A 14,070-nucleotide genomic window follows, 5' to 3' on the forward strand; every position below is an offset into this window, starting at 1 on the left:
GGGGGCTGGGGGGCGGCGCAGGTGGCTGGGCGGGTGGGAGGGGCAGGCGGCGGCCGGCTCACGGCGCACGCGCGCGCTCCGTGGCAGGAGAAGCCCTGGGAGGTGCAGTGGCTGAAGCTGGAGAAGCTGGTCAACACGCTGATCCTGAACTACTGCCAGTGTCTGCTGAAGAAGGAGGAGTTCTACGAGGTGCTGGAGCACACCAGCGACATCCTGCGCCAGCACCCAGGTGCGCGTGCGCGGGGGGCGGGGCTCCCGCAGGCCCGGGGCGGCACGCACGGCGTCCCAGCGGCTCACCGAGCCTGCGACTCCGGACAGCATAGCAGGTGCTTCCAAGGGGAAGAATCGTAGTCCTACTGTGCGCCGGGCGATCGCCTCACCGCATTTGGTGCCCAGAGGAACCCCAACTGCGGGGTGGGGGCCTACCTCCAAGGCACGCAGTCTGGGGAGGTCAACGAGGAGAAAGTTGGGGACTTGGGAAGGGCCCCCCGAGGGCAGGGAGACAGTGCTGTTACTATCCCCATTCTGCAGTCGAGGCGGCGGCTCAGGGGGGACGCGTCGGTTAAGGATCACGATCCGGGTTAAGCGTTGGTGAGGCTTGGTGTTGCAGGGGCTGCCGCCGAGGCCCGGCCGCTGGCACAGCCTGATCCTCCCCCCAGGCATCGTGAAGGCCTACTACGTGCGGGCCCGGGCTCACGCGGAGGTGTGGAACGAGGCGGAGGCCAGGGCTGACCTTCAGAAAGTGCTGGAGCTGGAGCCTTCCATGCAGAAGGCGGTGCGCCGGGAGCTGCGGCTTCTGGAGAGCCGCCTGGAGGAGAAGAGGGAGGAGGAGCGGCTGCGTTGCCGCAACATGTTGGGCTAGGGCCTCCCCAGCACTACCCCCCCCCCCCCGGGCTCCCCCCGCCCCCGGCCTCCCCGGCCCCTCCCTCACTGGCTTCCCGCCTCCCCCCGCCTCCCCCTGCCTCCCCCACCTGCCGCAGCCTTCACTGCCTCCCTGGTCTCCTCTGGTTATTTTCGTTGCTTCATCCATTTCTTCTAGAACTCTCCGAGTCCCTGCCACTCCCTTCTGTGCAGAATGACCCCCACCCATTGCTTCCGCACCCTCCCTGCTGTGAACACCTGTGCTCGGTCTGTAGCCAGAATCAAGTCTTTTGTGCTTTGCCCGCAGATTGAGTTAAAATGAAAAACCAATAAACGGTGTGAGGAGGCTTCCCGGCGGCCCCCACGCGGCGCTGTGATCACGATTCCTCCTCTGTGGTTCCAGATTCATGGCCCCCTGGGGCCACGGAGGGAGGGGTTAGTGTGCGTGGGCTCAGCTCGTGGCCAAGGGGATGCGGTATGTGGGTGCAAAGCAGAGGGGAGCGGGTCAGGCGAGGGGACACGCGGCTGGAGCAGGACGGTCACTGGCCTCCGATGCTCTGGGACAGCCTGGACCGCAGAGGCTCCAAAGCAGAGGGAGAGCCTGGCCAGGGAGCTGGCTGAGGACCAGGATCCGCGGCCCCTGGGGCCTTCCCGTTTTCAATGGGTGCCTCCCCTCCCCCGCCCACTTCCCTGGGCTCCCCGAGGGTCTCACCCCATTTGTGCTGCAGCCCGAATGTGTCCCACGACGCTGGTCCCCTGTGGCCGTGTCCCTTCCCGATGCCCTAGGACTTTGCAAGCCCCGGAGGGGAGAGAGGCAGGGCAGGGGTGGGGATGGTGGGAGTGCCCCCTCCCCGTTAGCGTTGGAGGTCCCTCCCTGCCTGGTCACCAGGTTCACAGGGGTGCCTGCCGCCACGCCACCCAGGCCGTGAGGATCGGCCACTTTCTTGGCCAGCCCCCCCCCCCCCCCGCCCCGCCGCCCTGCCTGCCGTCTGCCTTTCTCAGGTGGTTGGAGCCTCCCCCACCGCACCCTTCCCTGGTGATTCCTGCCCTCCCCGCCGCACCCCTCCCTGGTGATTTCTGCCCTCCCCGCCGCACCCCTCCCTGGTGATTTTTGCCCCGGGTGCATGAGTGAGACACTGAGAACAGGCTCACCCCGTCCTCTTGTTACCGATGTCTGAAGGCCAAGGACTGGACCATAGGTCCCTCTTCAGGAAGCAGGCGTCCCCCACCCTGCCACCTGGTGCGGGGGTGGGGCGAGCTGACCCAGCGCCGCTGAGGTGCGCGGCCACCCTGTCCAGGCCTCTGGCCCCAGCGCCGGCTTCCGGTGGCCTGACACCGCCTCTGGGGAGGTCCTACGGGCCAGGTCTGGGCAGGTAGGCTCAGGAGGGCCCTGGGATGTCCCCCCTTCCAAACTTTCCAAGGGACTGCGCTGGAAAGTGATTTCAAGTGGCCAGGAGGGAGCAGCAGAGGGGAAGCGGGATGGGCAGGGCTGGGGCGGCTTCCCCTCGGGCCCTGACCAGCCCTGAGGCTCACAGGGTCGAGAGTGGGTCGGGCTGGCTGGGCGCAGGCAAGGGAGGATTCAGAGCACAGCATCTAATGCCGCTACACCCACTGGTACAGAAGGGGAAACTGAGGCTCGGAGAAGGGTGGGAACATTCCAGACCCCGCTGCAAGGCCAGGACCGTCTGGGACTTTGTACAACACTCCTCATGGGAGAGTCCACACATGGGTGTGACGTATGGGGGGGAGGGGAGGAGGGAGATAAGGGGTGAAGAGAAAGAGCATGATTAGGATCGGTCTCGTGGCCGGGAGCCGTGTGTTCTCACAGTAAGTCGGCCCCACGTCCCAAACCAGCCTTCCCTCAGGGGAGAGGTGGGGGACAGGTGTGCCACAGCCCCTGGGGTCTGATGCCGAGTGGCCCCGTGCCCACAGCCAGGCACCGAGTCCCCAGGGCCAGGTGGGAAGGGGAGGGCAGCGCGGTCCAGGCCGCACGGAGCACCAGGTGCACCTGTGACATCTAGTTTTCTGGCAGTTACGTTAAAAAGGTAAAGACGAAATAGGTGACGTTAATTTTAACCCAGTACATCAACAACATTATTGTTTTATCCTAAATAAGATGTTTGCACACGGTCTCTGGGGGGGATGGGGGCTCCCAGCCACCTGGACGGCGTCCACCCCCATCCTGCTCTGACCCCCACTCGAGCTACAGTGTAGTGTGACTCATTCTTGAGCTGCGTGTGAACGTGGTCCGACCGTGCTCTGTGCCCCCTCCTGGGCCAGCAAGGCCCGGTGCGTTTGGCCACAGGTGAGCTCCTGGTGGCCTTGCTCCTGGTGGTCTTTGCCAGCAGGCGTGGGCGGCACTGTGGTGGGGGCCAGGGAGGCAGACAAACGGACGAAGAGAGCACCTGCCGTCACCATCACTCGGGGTGTGATGCGGCTCTACGACAGCTTCCTGGGTTGCCACTTACCGTTGTGTGCGTTGTGCACTGCACAATCCAGGGGCCCCGGTTTGTCTCCTTGTCTTAGGTGTGTAGTTATTGCAAGTTCCCAGCAGACAGCAGGGAAACAGCTGGAGGAAGGGGCACCTTTTCCCAACTTGCCCGTTGCCTCTTGGCTAGGGCGGGCCCTGCGTTTCTGCCACGTTGGCCTGTGAGTGTCGTCTCCAAGGGCAGGGCCCGAGGACGTCCACGTGTGACATGGGGCAGTACCCGTTGGCCCGGGCCACCTGGGCTCTTCTCTCGCTGGCAGAATCCCATCCTTGGACGCACGAGGGGCGGCCAGGCGGGGGGGCTGGGAGGATGTCCGTCCGCCTCGGGCCGGGCCGGGCCCGTCCTCCTGGGCTTCTGCCCCGAGGCCGGGCCGCTCGTGTGCCAGCGGGAAGGGAGGTCCCCGCTGCTCCTCAGAACTCACGCGTGGCCCCGACCCCTGCAGGGGACACGAGCTGGCCTCTGTGGGGGGCCCTCCCGCTGTGCCTGCCCTCCCGGAAGCCGGTCCTGGCCTGCCTTAGTGCTCCCTGGTCCCGCGGGGGTCCCCTCCGCTTATACTCTACATCTCTCTTTCTCTCTCTCTCTCTCTCTCTCTCTCTCAAAAATGAAAACAGCCTAGGGCTGTGGCCGCAGATGCCAAGTCCCAGGAAAAGGAAAGAAGTTTCTAGGAGCCAAAGAGAAACTACCAGCAGGATAGATACAAAGTTTCTAGATCAGAGTTGCTTTTGGGGGAGGAGGGCCTGACAAACTTGTTGGCGGTATTTATTAGGAAAAGGGGGCCTGTGTCCCCGAGAGGCTGGGCCTGTCACGCCGCAGGACCTGTGCAGCTGGGGGCCCTCCCGCCCGCACGGGGCTCCGGCCAGAGGACCAGCCGCCTGAACGCGGCTCCGGGAGGTGAGGGGGGCCGCGCTGGGTGTGCAGCGGTGACAGCCGGTCTACGCGTTCCCTCCTCCGCCCACAACGAGGAAACTTCGGCTCAGGGAGGGGGTGGGGAGGGCGGGAACCCACTTCGAAGGTTGTCGGAAGACTGGGTTAACCCAGCACGAGCGTCCCCCCACTGAGGTTCAGCACTGTCAATACGGACAATTTGAGTTTTCATTTATTTTTAAAAGCTTTTTAATGTTTATTTCTTTTTGAGAGACAGAGAAAGAGGCAGTGTGAGCAGGGGAAGGGCAGAGAGAGAGGGGGACACAGAATCTGAAGCAGCTGCAGGCTCTGAGCTGTCAGCACAGAGCCCGATGTGGGGCTTGAACCCATGAACTGTGAGATCATGACCTGAGCCGAAGCCGGACGCTTAACTGACTGAGCCCCCCAAGCGCCCCAAATGCTCCCTTTTCACGAGGACCCAGGTCGTGTTGTGACTTCATCCTGGTCAGTGACGTGTGTCAGGACCCCATTTCCAGGTCGTGCGGCACCCCGAGGTGCTGTGGATTAGGGCCTCTCACAACGGAATCCGGGGACGCGGTTCAGCCCGGAAGGAACACACAGTGAGGTCGCCTTTATTCCTGAGCCTCTGTGTGTCACCCTCTGTGACTTCTCGCAGCTTTTTGGACCTCCTGCCCCGGACGCTGGGATCTGCACGGCGACGTGCCTCCATGGGTCTCTGAGTCTGTCTGGAAACGCTCATCGTTTGTCTCCCGCGCTCCCCCCGCCCCCGTCCTGCCTGGAGGTCTTGTCTGTCACAGGCTGGACCTCGTGCCCCGGTGCTCCGGATTTCATAGCCTCCAGTTCCCACTGACCCTGCCTTCTCCTTGGGGATATTTCTTCAACGTCATTTGCAAAACTTTCCACTGAGCTGTGTATTGCCGCTATTATATGTTAATTTCTTGGGGCTCGCTCTTATTTTGGGGGTCGTCTCCACCATTTCGTGGATTCTTCTCTTGTTTTGTGGGGAGCTGTATCTTCCTGTATCTCCCTGAGGGGACGGATGATGGACGGAAGGCTTTTGAAGTTTTCCTCTTGCTCCTGGATTAGCCCTACGACACTAGACCCCGTTGGGCCTTTCTTGCCCCAGGGTCCAGACGCCCCTGTGGGCGGCGCATTGCATTTTCGAGGTGGCTGCGCCCCCGCAGCCGGCCGGGCTGTTGCCGGGTGGGCAGGGGCCTCACCGCGGGCGGGGCCAGCAGACCCCTGGCCGCCCCCAGGGCTCCGGCGTCGGCCGTTAGCCAGGGAGGAAGACCCAGGTCTCGCTCCGAGATCTGTTTGCTAGAAGACCCTTCGCACCCGGGATGCTCATGTCCACACGTGACCCCTGCTCCGGGTGGCCCTGGATGGGGGGGCTCCCCTCACACGGGGTTGGGCTGCACAGCTGACCTCCTGGGGGCACCGTGGGGCAAACCCACCCGCCCGTCGCTGGTTTGGTCGTAACCGCAGACCCTGCTGTCCTCTCCCTGCGCCTCTGTGTCTGTGTCCGGTGTCTCCACGGGGCCTCGGAGGCGCCTTGTGCCCCCCCCTCCCAGGGCTGCAGTCTGCTCCGTTCTGCCTCTCTGGATTCCTGACCCCAGGGCCTTGGCCACGAAGGACTGGGAACGGGGCTCATCGGTGCTGCCGTGTGGCCTGTGGCGGCTGCTGCCAGGAAGCCCTCCTGCATTATCCCCACAGCCCTCCCTGTCCCGGCCGAGCCCCCGCCCCTCCTTCTGGGCCCTCAGCATTCTCTTCGCAGCCCAAAGGCCTCTCGCTTTAGGAAGACTCCCCGAACATGGCACACGAGGCCGGCATCTCGTCCCTCGTCCCCAGAGCCCTGCTCCCCCTCCCACACTTTGGATGAGTTTCTGTCTTCTCCTCCGCTGACTCTCAATCCTGTTGGCCGGGACGGGTGGGCTGTCCTCACACCCCACGGCCTGCAGACCACCGGAGGGGACTCAGCAAACTTTGCTTCAGTGAGCCAGTGAAGGGATGACTGAAAAGGCCCTCTCCTCCAAGAAGCCCTCCAGGGTTCCCCTCTCCCAGCCTCAGCGGCCACAGTCCACACCACTTTTGTAACACCTGCTGCCTTTTATTTGCCCTGTGGCGCCCCTCCTGCCCTCCTCCCTCTGTGTGGTCCAGGCCTCAGCTCTTCTGAATCCCCAGTGCCTCCCTCAGTGCCTGGCACACAGTAGGCACACAGGGACCTGATGGCTGAGTTTGGGAAAGACCTTGTTTATCTGTGGCTTCACCCCGGGAGCCCCCGGGGCAGGGATGTAATGGTCATTCTCTGTGTGAACTCGTTGTTTGGTTTCGGTGATGTTTTTCCAGCGTCTGTCTTCCCTCGTGAGGGCGCACCTCTCTGCAGGGGGGTGTGGGGCTGAGACCAGGCTCAGCCGCGGTTCCGGCATCTCCCAGCCTGGTTGTGCAGTGGCCAGACTTCCCGCCCTGGGGTCGCCGGGCCTGAGCCTCAGCCGTGACTCCACCGCCGTGGCCCTCCCTTCTCCAGGCTGCCGTTCTCTGCAGAGTAGGGACAATGACGATGTTTGAGGCAGGCGGTGGTGGGGACCAGCTGAGGTTGTGGGTTGGAGCACCTTGCACACTGTGTGTCCCGTTCCGCTGTCCAGCTCGCTGGCCGCTGGAGCCGGTCCTCTGCGGCTGGTCGAGGGCGGAGCCCCGGGGCCACACTTCCGTGGATGTGGACTGTGAGGGGGACGAGCGACTGGCGTTCCCGCCGGGACGGCCTGGCCCGCGCCTTCGTGGTCTCACCCCTGCCTGCTCGGCGTCCCCTCCGGTGAGTGCCCACATCCGGCCAGCGGGGGAAGGAGCTCCCCGTCACTGGAGGTGTTCAAGAAGCTGGGTTTTCACTCCAGAAATGGTGAGCTGGGGGGGAGGGTCCGTGTGCTGCCTGGATGTTGAAATTGGCCGAGCTGAATCTGAAGAGTTCCAGCTCCGATGTTTGCCCTTTTCATCTTGCCCGTTGCCATGGGAACAGCAAGTGATTGCAATCACCACTGTTTGTATCATGAACTTGGTGCCCATCAACGCGGCTTTGGAAAGATAAGAAATACAGCTTTTGACTTTGGCGGGAGGCTCATTCCTCTTCAGAACAAGCCCCCCGGGGACGCCCTTCCTTCCCGCCTGGGAATTCTCACCAAGCCCCACTTTGGCCCCTCCGCCCGGGGCCCTTGGAGGACACGCCAGACCCACCACGCTCCCCTGGCCACGGCTCGTGGCCTCCCTGGCGAGCTCGTCCTACCGCGGGGCCAGCTCACAGCGCAACGGTGGCCTTCTGGAGACGGAGAGAGATGCCATCTGGGCTCAGAGGCCTTGCACAGCGGCGGGCGGTGGTGGGCTGGGAGCCGCAGCCCGGCTCCTGAGCCGCACCTGCCCCAGGCACTTGGTGGCCCCACCCGCCTGCTCCCATGCGGGCACCTGCCCCGGGCACCCCGAGGCCTCCCACCTGCCCACTTCCATGCTGCACCCACCCCGGGCACCCGGTGGCTCCCCACCTGCCCCACTCCCATGTGGGCACCCGCCCCGGGCACTCAGCGGCCCCCACCCACCCCGCACCCACGTGGGCACCTGCCCCGGGCACCCGGTGGCCCCCCACCTGCCCCACTCCCATGTGGGCACCTGCCCCGGGCACCCAGTGGCTCCCCACCTGCCCGCCACACGGCCCAGCTCTCTCTCCTGGGCCTCGGTGCAGCCTCCCCGCAGCCTCTGCCTCCTCCCCCCCGCTCGTGCTGGCCCGGTGCCCAGAGATAATCGATGATAGCACTTTGCTTGAGTAGGAGGACCCCACCCCGAGTGTAGCGATGAGAATAAATTCCCGAGGGAGGACGCCACTCGGGAGCGTCTCCGGCCCCCGTGGCGGGTTTTCTGTAAATCAGTCTCATCAGTGCCGCCTGCCCTGGGCACCTCATGTCATAAACTTGGCCAAATCGAAACTACTGAGTATTTGAAATACACACGGGCTTTAGATCCCTTTTCTTTAGAGGAGGCACAAGTGGGTATAAAAATTTTTTTAGGGGCGCCTGGGTGGCTCAGTCGGTTAAGCCTCCGACTTCGGCTCAGGTCAGATCTCACGGTTCGTGGGTTCGAGCCCCGTGTCAGGCTCTGTGCTGACAGCTAGCTCAGAGCCTGGAGCCTGCTTCCGGCCCTGTGTCTCCTTCTCTCTCTCTGCCCTTCCCCCTCTCACGCTCTGTCTCTCTCTGTATTAAAAATAAATAAAACATTAAAAAAAATTAAAAAAAAATTTTTTTTTAAATGAACGAAACTCTGGAGACTTGGTTGTACTTTCCTCTCAGGCTGGAGCCGCGGGCCAGGGGGACAGGTGGACCCTCAGCGACTCCTGGTCCCAGGAACCCACTGGCCCTGTGGCCTTGGGGGACCCTGGGCCCTTGGTCTCGTCTTCTGTCAACTGGAGGGATTGGAGCCGGCCTCGCCCAGCGCGCGTCGCCTGTGCGGGTCCCCGTGACCCCGTGGGTGTGTCTGCCTGTCGTGAGGTGTCGAGAATGTTTGAGGTTTTCGGTCCAGCCATTTCTGTAACAGGGTCTTAGAACAACGTCTTCCGGCTGCAGGCGAGGCTGGTCCCCTTCCGGCTCGGACGCCTGCTTGAGGGATCGGGTGTTTACTCTTTTCTTTTAATGTTTATTTTTGAAAGAAAGAGAGAGAGAAAGAGAGAGAGAGAGAGAGAGAGCGAGCGCGAATGCGAGTGGGGGAGGGAGACTCAGAATCGGAAGCAGCTCCAGGATCCGAGCTGTCAGCACAGAGCCCGACTCGGGGCTCGACCTCATGAACCGTGAGATCATGACCCGAGCCGAAATCAAGAGTCAGACGCTTAACCGACGGAGCCGCCCCAGGGTCCCAACGCTTACTCTTTTTTAGGGGTGAAGATGACTCCCGTCTGACGGTGCCGTAATGCGGGGTCCCCGGCTCAGATTAATGAGCCCGTCGGGGAGGCCGAGCGCCCAGGGGCCAGCTCTGCAGAGGAGCCCGGGGCAGGGTCTCCCGCCCAGCGATTGCTGGGGGCCGTCTGCACCCCGCTCGGGGAGTCAAGGTGCAGAAGCCAAGAGGTCCCACCTTGTGCACCCCCGCTGGTCCCGGCAGCTCCCGGTGGGACCGCGGTTGTCAGCCTGGCCCGTCGGTCGCCTGTTTGAAAAGCAAAAGCCTCAGAAAGGGAGCTCATGTTGTGCCTTAAAAACCACTGCACTTTCGGTTTTAACTTGACCCTGATTCTTCCCGGGTCAGAGCAGGGTCCTACACACAATTGTCTCCCCAGGTGGCAAGGGCCAGGGACAAACCTGAGTTGTCCAAAGTGTCTGGGGTGGGGGGTGTCATCGAAAGGACACAGGAGGTTGTGGGAGAGACAGGGTCACACGGCAGGCAGGTGAGGGAGGCCCCGGGGGTCTGGAGCCGGCAGAGCGAGGGCTGGGTTGGTGTGGACGGACCCCAGACCTGTGGCTTGTGAGCTGGGTGGCTCCGAGTGGGGAACGGGGGACGCCGTGGGGCTTCTCCCGTATGGAGGGAGGGGACGCCGGGCCGGCTGATCCTCCCAGATCCCCGGTGCACCCCGTCCACCTGCCGCATCCTACCACGTAAGCCCCGATGTACCTGCTAAGCACCCCCTGGATCCGTCTGTTCTCTGTGTCACAGCCTCTCGCCCGTCTGCTGTACCCCGGCTGCCACCACTCCCTGCCAGGCTGGCTGCAGACCGCGCGCCCACCCCTGGCCCCCAGGTCCTCTCTGCGCTCACACACTGATGCTCCTCTGGACACAGACTTGGCCGAGTTCCTCCCGCCTTCAAGTCCTCCCTGATGGAGCCAAGCCTCCCTTCTGAGGCCCCTGTGAGAGGCCCCCGGGCCCCTCGATCGCCCCCAGGGCCGCTGCCCACACCGTTCCCTCCATGAGGAGCAGCGTCCGGCCCCGTGGGCTCCATGGGTGATCTCCTCTCCCGCCGGGTCTCGGGGGGAGGCGTGACCCCCTGGGGGAGGGTCTGACCGCCTGCCCGGAACCTGCCCCCTCACAGGATCTTTCGCGGGTGTGACCACATGGTTAGCGCCTTCAGGAGATGGCATGGGGTAGAGCACGTGATTCGGGGGACACGTCTGCCTGTGGCCTCGTGGGGACCACTGAACCGTAGGACGGAGGCTGTCTGCTGTAGTCCACACCCGTGACCCCAGTGCGCAGCAGAGAACCCAGCCCAGCGCGGGTCCAGGGTGGGACCCAGCAAGGACTTCCAGTGCTGGCCGGGCTCCTGCCACATGCCCCTAGCTCTAGGATCCACGCCCTGAACACCCAGTGTGAGCAGAGAACACTGCTCCACTGCAGGCTCAGTCCCGCCAACTCCTACTCACCCTGCAAGGCCCTGATCTGTCCGTGCCCCTGTTTCTGTCTCCAGCGCTGACCCGTGATCTCTGGGCAGGAACTCTGTGTTACTCGGCTGTAGTCACAGGACAGGCATGGGGCTCATGGAGCCCTGTCGTGGGAGCGAGGGGGTGAGTGCACGATGGACCAGCCTCGCCCCGGGAGCAGGCCTCAGGGCAGCTGTCCAGAGCAGACGCCTCCTGCGAGGGGCCAGACCGCACTCACGTCATGCCCCGCGGCCGCTGCGCCCATGTGAACGCAGCCACAGGTCCTATGTGACTGACGGACGTGGCCGTGTTCCAATAAAACTTTATTTACAAAGACGGCTGGCTCTGGAGAACAGGGTGCCGTGAGCCGCTGGTAGTTGGTATACACAGAGGGCACAGACGGCATCCGCGCCTTCATCAGCAAAATGCAAAGACCTCCCTCCCCCATTTTGCGGAAGCCGGAGTTTCTGACCCGTCCCCTGCCTGGGTGCGCCCCTTGAGCTGGGGGCCGGGAGTCCTCACAGTTCTCTCCAGTGACCAGCACGTGGGGAGCTGGAGGAGACACACTTGGCAGCGCAGGCTTCAGCGTCCCCCCCGGAGGGGGAGGGGGCACCGAGCACAGTGTCAGGGTCTCCCCTCTGACAGTTGGCACCTTGGCTGGGGCGGGGCAGGGCATGAAGGAGCTCCAAGGGGCGGGACGCCGGGGCTGCCCAGGTACCCTTCCTCGGGGGAGGGAGGACAGGGATGGGCAGGGACCGTGGCCTCCGCCGCCTCGTCTCCGAGTGACACGCGCCCAGGAGCCGGGACGCAATTTGTTGTCAGAATGACCAAGTTCACTTTGGGCGTATCGGAGGGGAAAAAAGCCCTGCCATTTCCTAAGTGTCTAAATCTCATTAAAAAAGCAATTTTGCAATCAATTACCATGCAATTTAGCCACTACCTGTTTAATTATAAAAAAAGGAAGCTGAAGAAGGAGCAGAAGCGAGCTGCCCGTCCTCGTGTTTGTGTGGGAGGCGGGGAGCGGCCTTCCGGGGCGCCGCAGCGGGATGCACGGTGAGCTTTGCGAGTCGGTGTCCGGCACTCGCCACATGGGGTCGTGGCGTCCGGAGCGGGAGCCAGTCACTTTCCCGCAGGAGCTCAGACCTTTCTTACTCTGTCAAGCGAGGAAAAAATTGTATCATTCGACGTGGCTTTTGTTCAAGGAACATTATTTCCGTAAATTAATTTTTAGTGCTGTGGAAGAAGAGTTTGCCTTCTGGAACCATCTCGGTGAAAACGGTGGGGGGTGAAGGAGAGGAGACAGGGGTCTGGAGCCAGGTGGGGAGGAGCCACCGGCAGCTGCACCCTTGTCCCAGGGACGGGTCCCTGGGGGGCTCTGCTCACTCTGTTCCTGTGTTGGCACCTGTTACTGGCGGGGTTGGGGGGGATCTGAGGCACAGACACCGCCCCACCCCCGGCCCTTGCCCATCCTTTGTCACCGACCACGCGCGTGACCCCAGTCCACGCTACCCCGTGAGCCGCTGGCCTTTCCACCCCCGCGGCTGCCCTGTGCGAGGGCGGTGGGCCGGATACGGAGGAACACCCAGAGCAGGTTTATGTTCAGGGTCACCAGGGTCAGGGCGGGGCCCGCCGGGGTCTCCTGGAGCATCAGCTGCAGGGAGGCAGGTGTGCGGGCTGCAGAGGGGAGGCCACCATGTCCGTGCGTTTGCACAGGTGTCTGTGGCGACACCACAGGTGGCTGAGGACACACAGAACCATGAAGGGGAATGACGCCCGCCCAGCTTCGGCCATGGCTTGTGTTCGCAGAAGCCTTTGAACTTCACAGCAGAAGAGTCCGTTCCTGTGTTAGGGCTGGTCTAGGGGGGGCCCCAGGGGACCTTGGCTCGTGGCTGCAGGCTGGGGGCTGATCCCAGCCTCGCGCCGAGTCCCCGCTCTGTCTGCAGGCGGGGCACCGGCCAGGACTGCGGTGCAGACGCCGGCCCTGGCCCACCCGTGGGGGCCCACGAGGTTGGAGGCAAGCCCCCCCCACCCTGGTGAGCTGGCTCTCCCCAGTGCAGGACCCACCTCCCGGCCCCGCATTCACTAGGCTCGGGGTGTCAGAGAGACGGCGAGGCTCCCCAGACGGTCAGGCCGCGGCAGGCAGGTGCGCTGGAGGCGTGGGAGGGGTGGGGGCCTGAGGAAGGCGAGCATTTCCCCCAGCCCAGCTGGGGTGCAGCGCCCGGCCTCCTCGGACGTCGGCTCGTCGGGGCCCAGCCGTGCCCCCCGCTCCGCAGGGTGAAGCCCTGGTCCCCGGGTGACGGCGTCTGGAGGGGCCCTGGGACGAGCTGGAGTGACAGGAGGCCACAAGTGTGGCCCCGGGGTGGGACCCGTGCCCTGGTGAGCAGAGGAAGGGATGCAGGACCTCCCTGCACCGCAGGTGCACGGCCCCACCTCACCCCTTCTCACCCTCCTCACAGCCCGGGGACCGCGGCCCTGCCCTCACCCCGTCTTGTCTTCCTTTGACTCGGGTCATCAGGCATGATGGCTGGGAAGCCGTAAAGTGATGGTGATGCCAGTGGTGGCCTGTCCCCCCGCGGTGCCCACTGCGTCCCAGCGCCGGGTCCCTGCCTGTTGTGTTACTCACGTCCCCCGCCGCAGGCCTCCTGATGGGTCCGTGTTCTTGTCCGCTCACTACACGGGGCACCAGGGACTCGCGGTGACCCGGTGAGACAAAGCTCAGGCCTTTCTGAGGTCACAGAGGGCTTCTGACCCCTGTGCTCCTCGTCACAAGGGACGTGAGGCAGAGAGACAGCCAGGTCGTTTCTGGACTCGAGGGGGAGCATCTGGGCTGCTGGGCCCATGCAGGGGGAGTAAGGGAGGGGCCAGCAAGCGGGGCGGGGTGCGGGGCGCACGGAGTCCAGCCCGCTGCAGATGCGCAGGGACGCTCCCCCTGGGGACCGCGAGTCCCTGGCGCCGCAGCCTGGGCTCTGCCTGCTCCCCCTTGTCCCAGCCCTCGGCCACTCCAGGCGGAGAGGCTGTGCGGACCAAGAGGCGGCGGCGGCCTCAGGGCTGGCCGTGACCCAGGGCCTCAGGGCCGGCTGCGACCCCTCTGCTTCGACTTCGTCTGATTCCCAATCCACTGGGCTCTGGGCCGCGCTGCGTGGACAGAACACGTAATTATGTATTGATTTCCATCCACAGATGTGCAGCCGAGGGTCGACGTGGCACTTTTGTGGCCCTGGTAAACACGGCATGAGGGGGTGGAGGGTCTGGGAGCCTGAGTCCTGGGGGAGGGGGCGGACACTGCAGGGAGACCCACCGAGGCTGCAACCGAAGGCGGGTGGGCCCCTGGGGAAGCCGGATCGGGCTGGTGGACTGAGGCAGGACTGTGCGTGCAGACTGGTCCACTGCGGGTCCTTACCCCGCGTCGTTTCCTTTGGATGCGCCGGGCGATGAGGGTCACAGCACTTTCCCGGTCCTCCCCC

The 14,070-nt window shown here is 63.9% G+C and overlaps 1 protein-coding gene across 8 annotated transcripts in view; it reads left to right on the top strand.

The window, feature by feature from the left end:
• The window catches only part of AIPL1 (aryl hydrocarbon receptor interacting protein like 1), a 37,759-nt gene that overhangs the window by 12,030 nt on the left and 11,659 nt on the right, over positions 1–14,070 (top strand). For 7 of the 8 annotated variants that reach the window (XM_029929097.1, XM_029929098.1, XM_029929099.1 and 4 more), the window contains 2 exons: positions 88–229; positions 660–889. In XM_029929097.1, coding sequence (XP_029784957.1) covers positions 88–229; positions 660–862 — 345 coding nt within the window. In that variant the 3' untranslated portion in view covers positions 863–889. Of the gene's footprint in view, positions 1–87; positions 230–659; positions 890–14,070 lie in introns of those variants that run through there. The other variant, XM_029929103.1, reaches the window with a different exon arrangement.

This window comes from Suricata suricatta, chromosome 17 (genome assembly GCF_006229205.1).
Source record: "Suricata suricatta isolate VVHF042 chromosome 17, meerkat_22Aug2017_6uvM2_HiC, whole genome shotgun sequence".
Taxonomy (NCBI): domain Eukaryota; kingdom Metazoa; phylum Chordata; class Mammalia; order Carnivora; family Herpestidae; genus Suricata; species Suricata suricatta.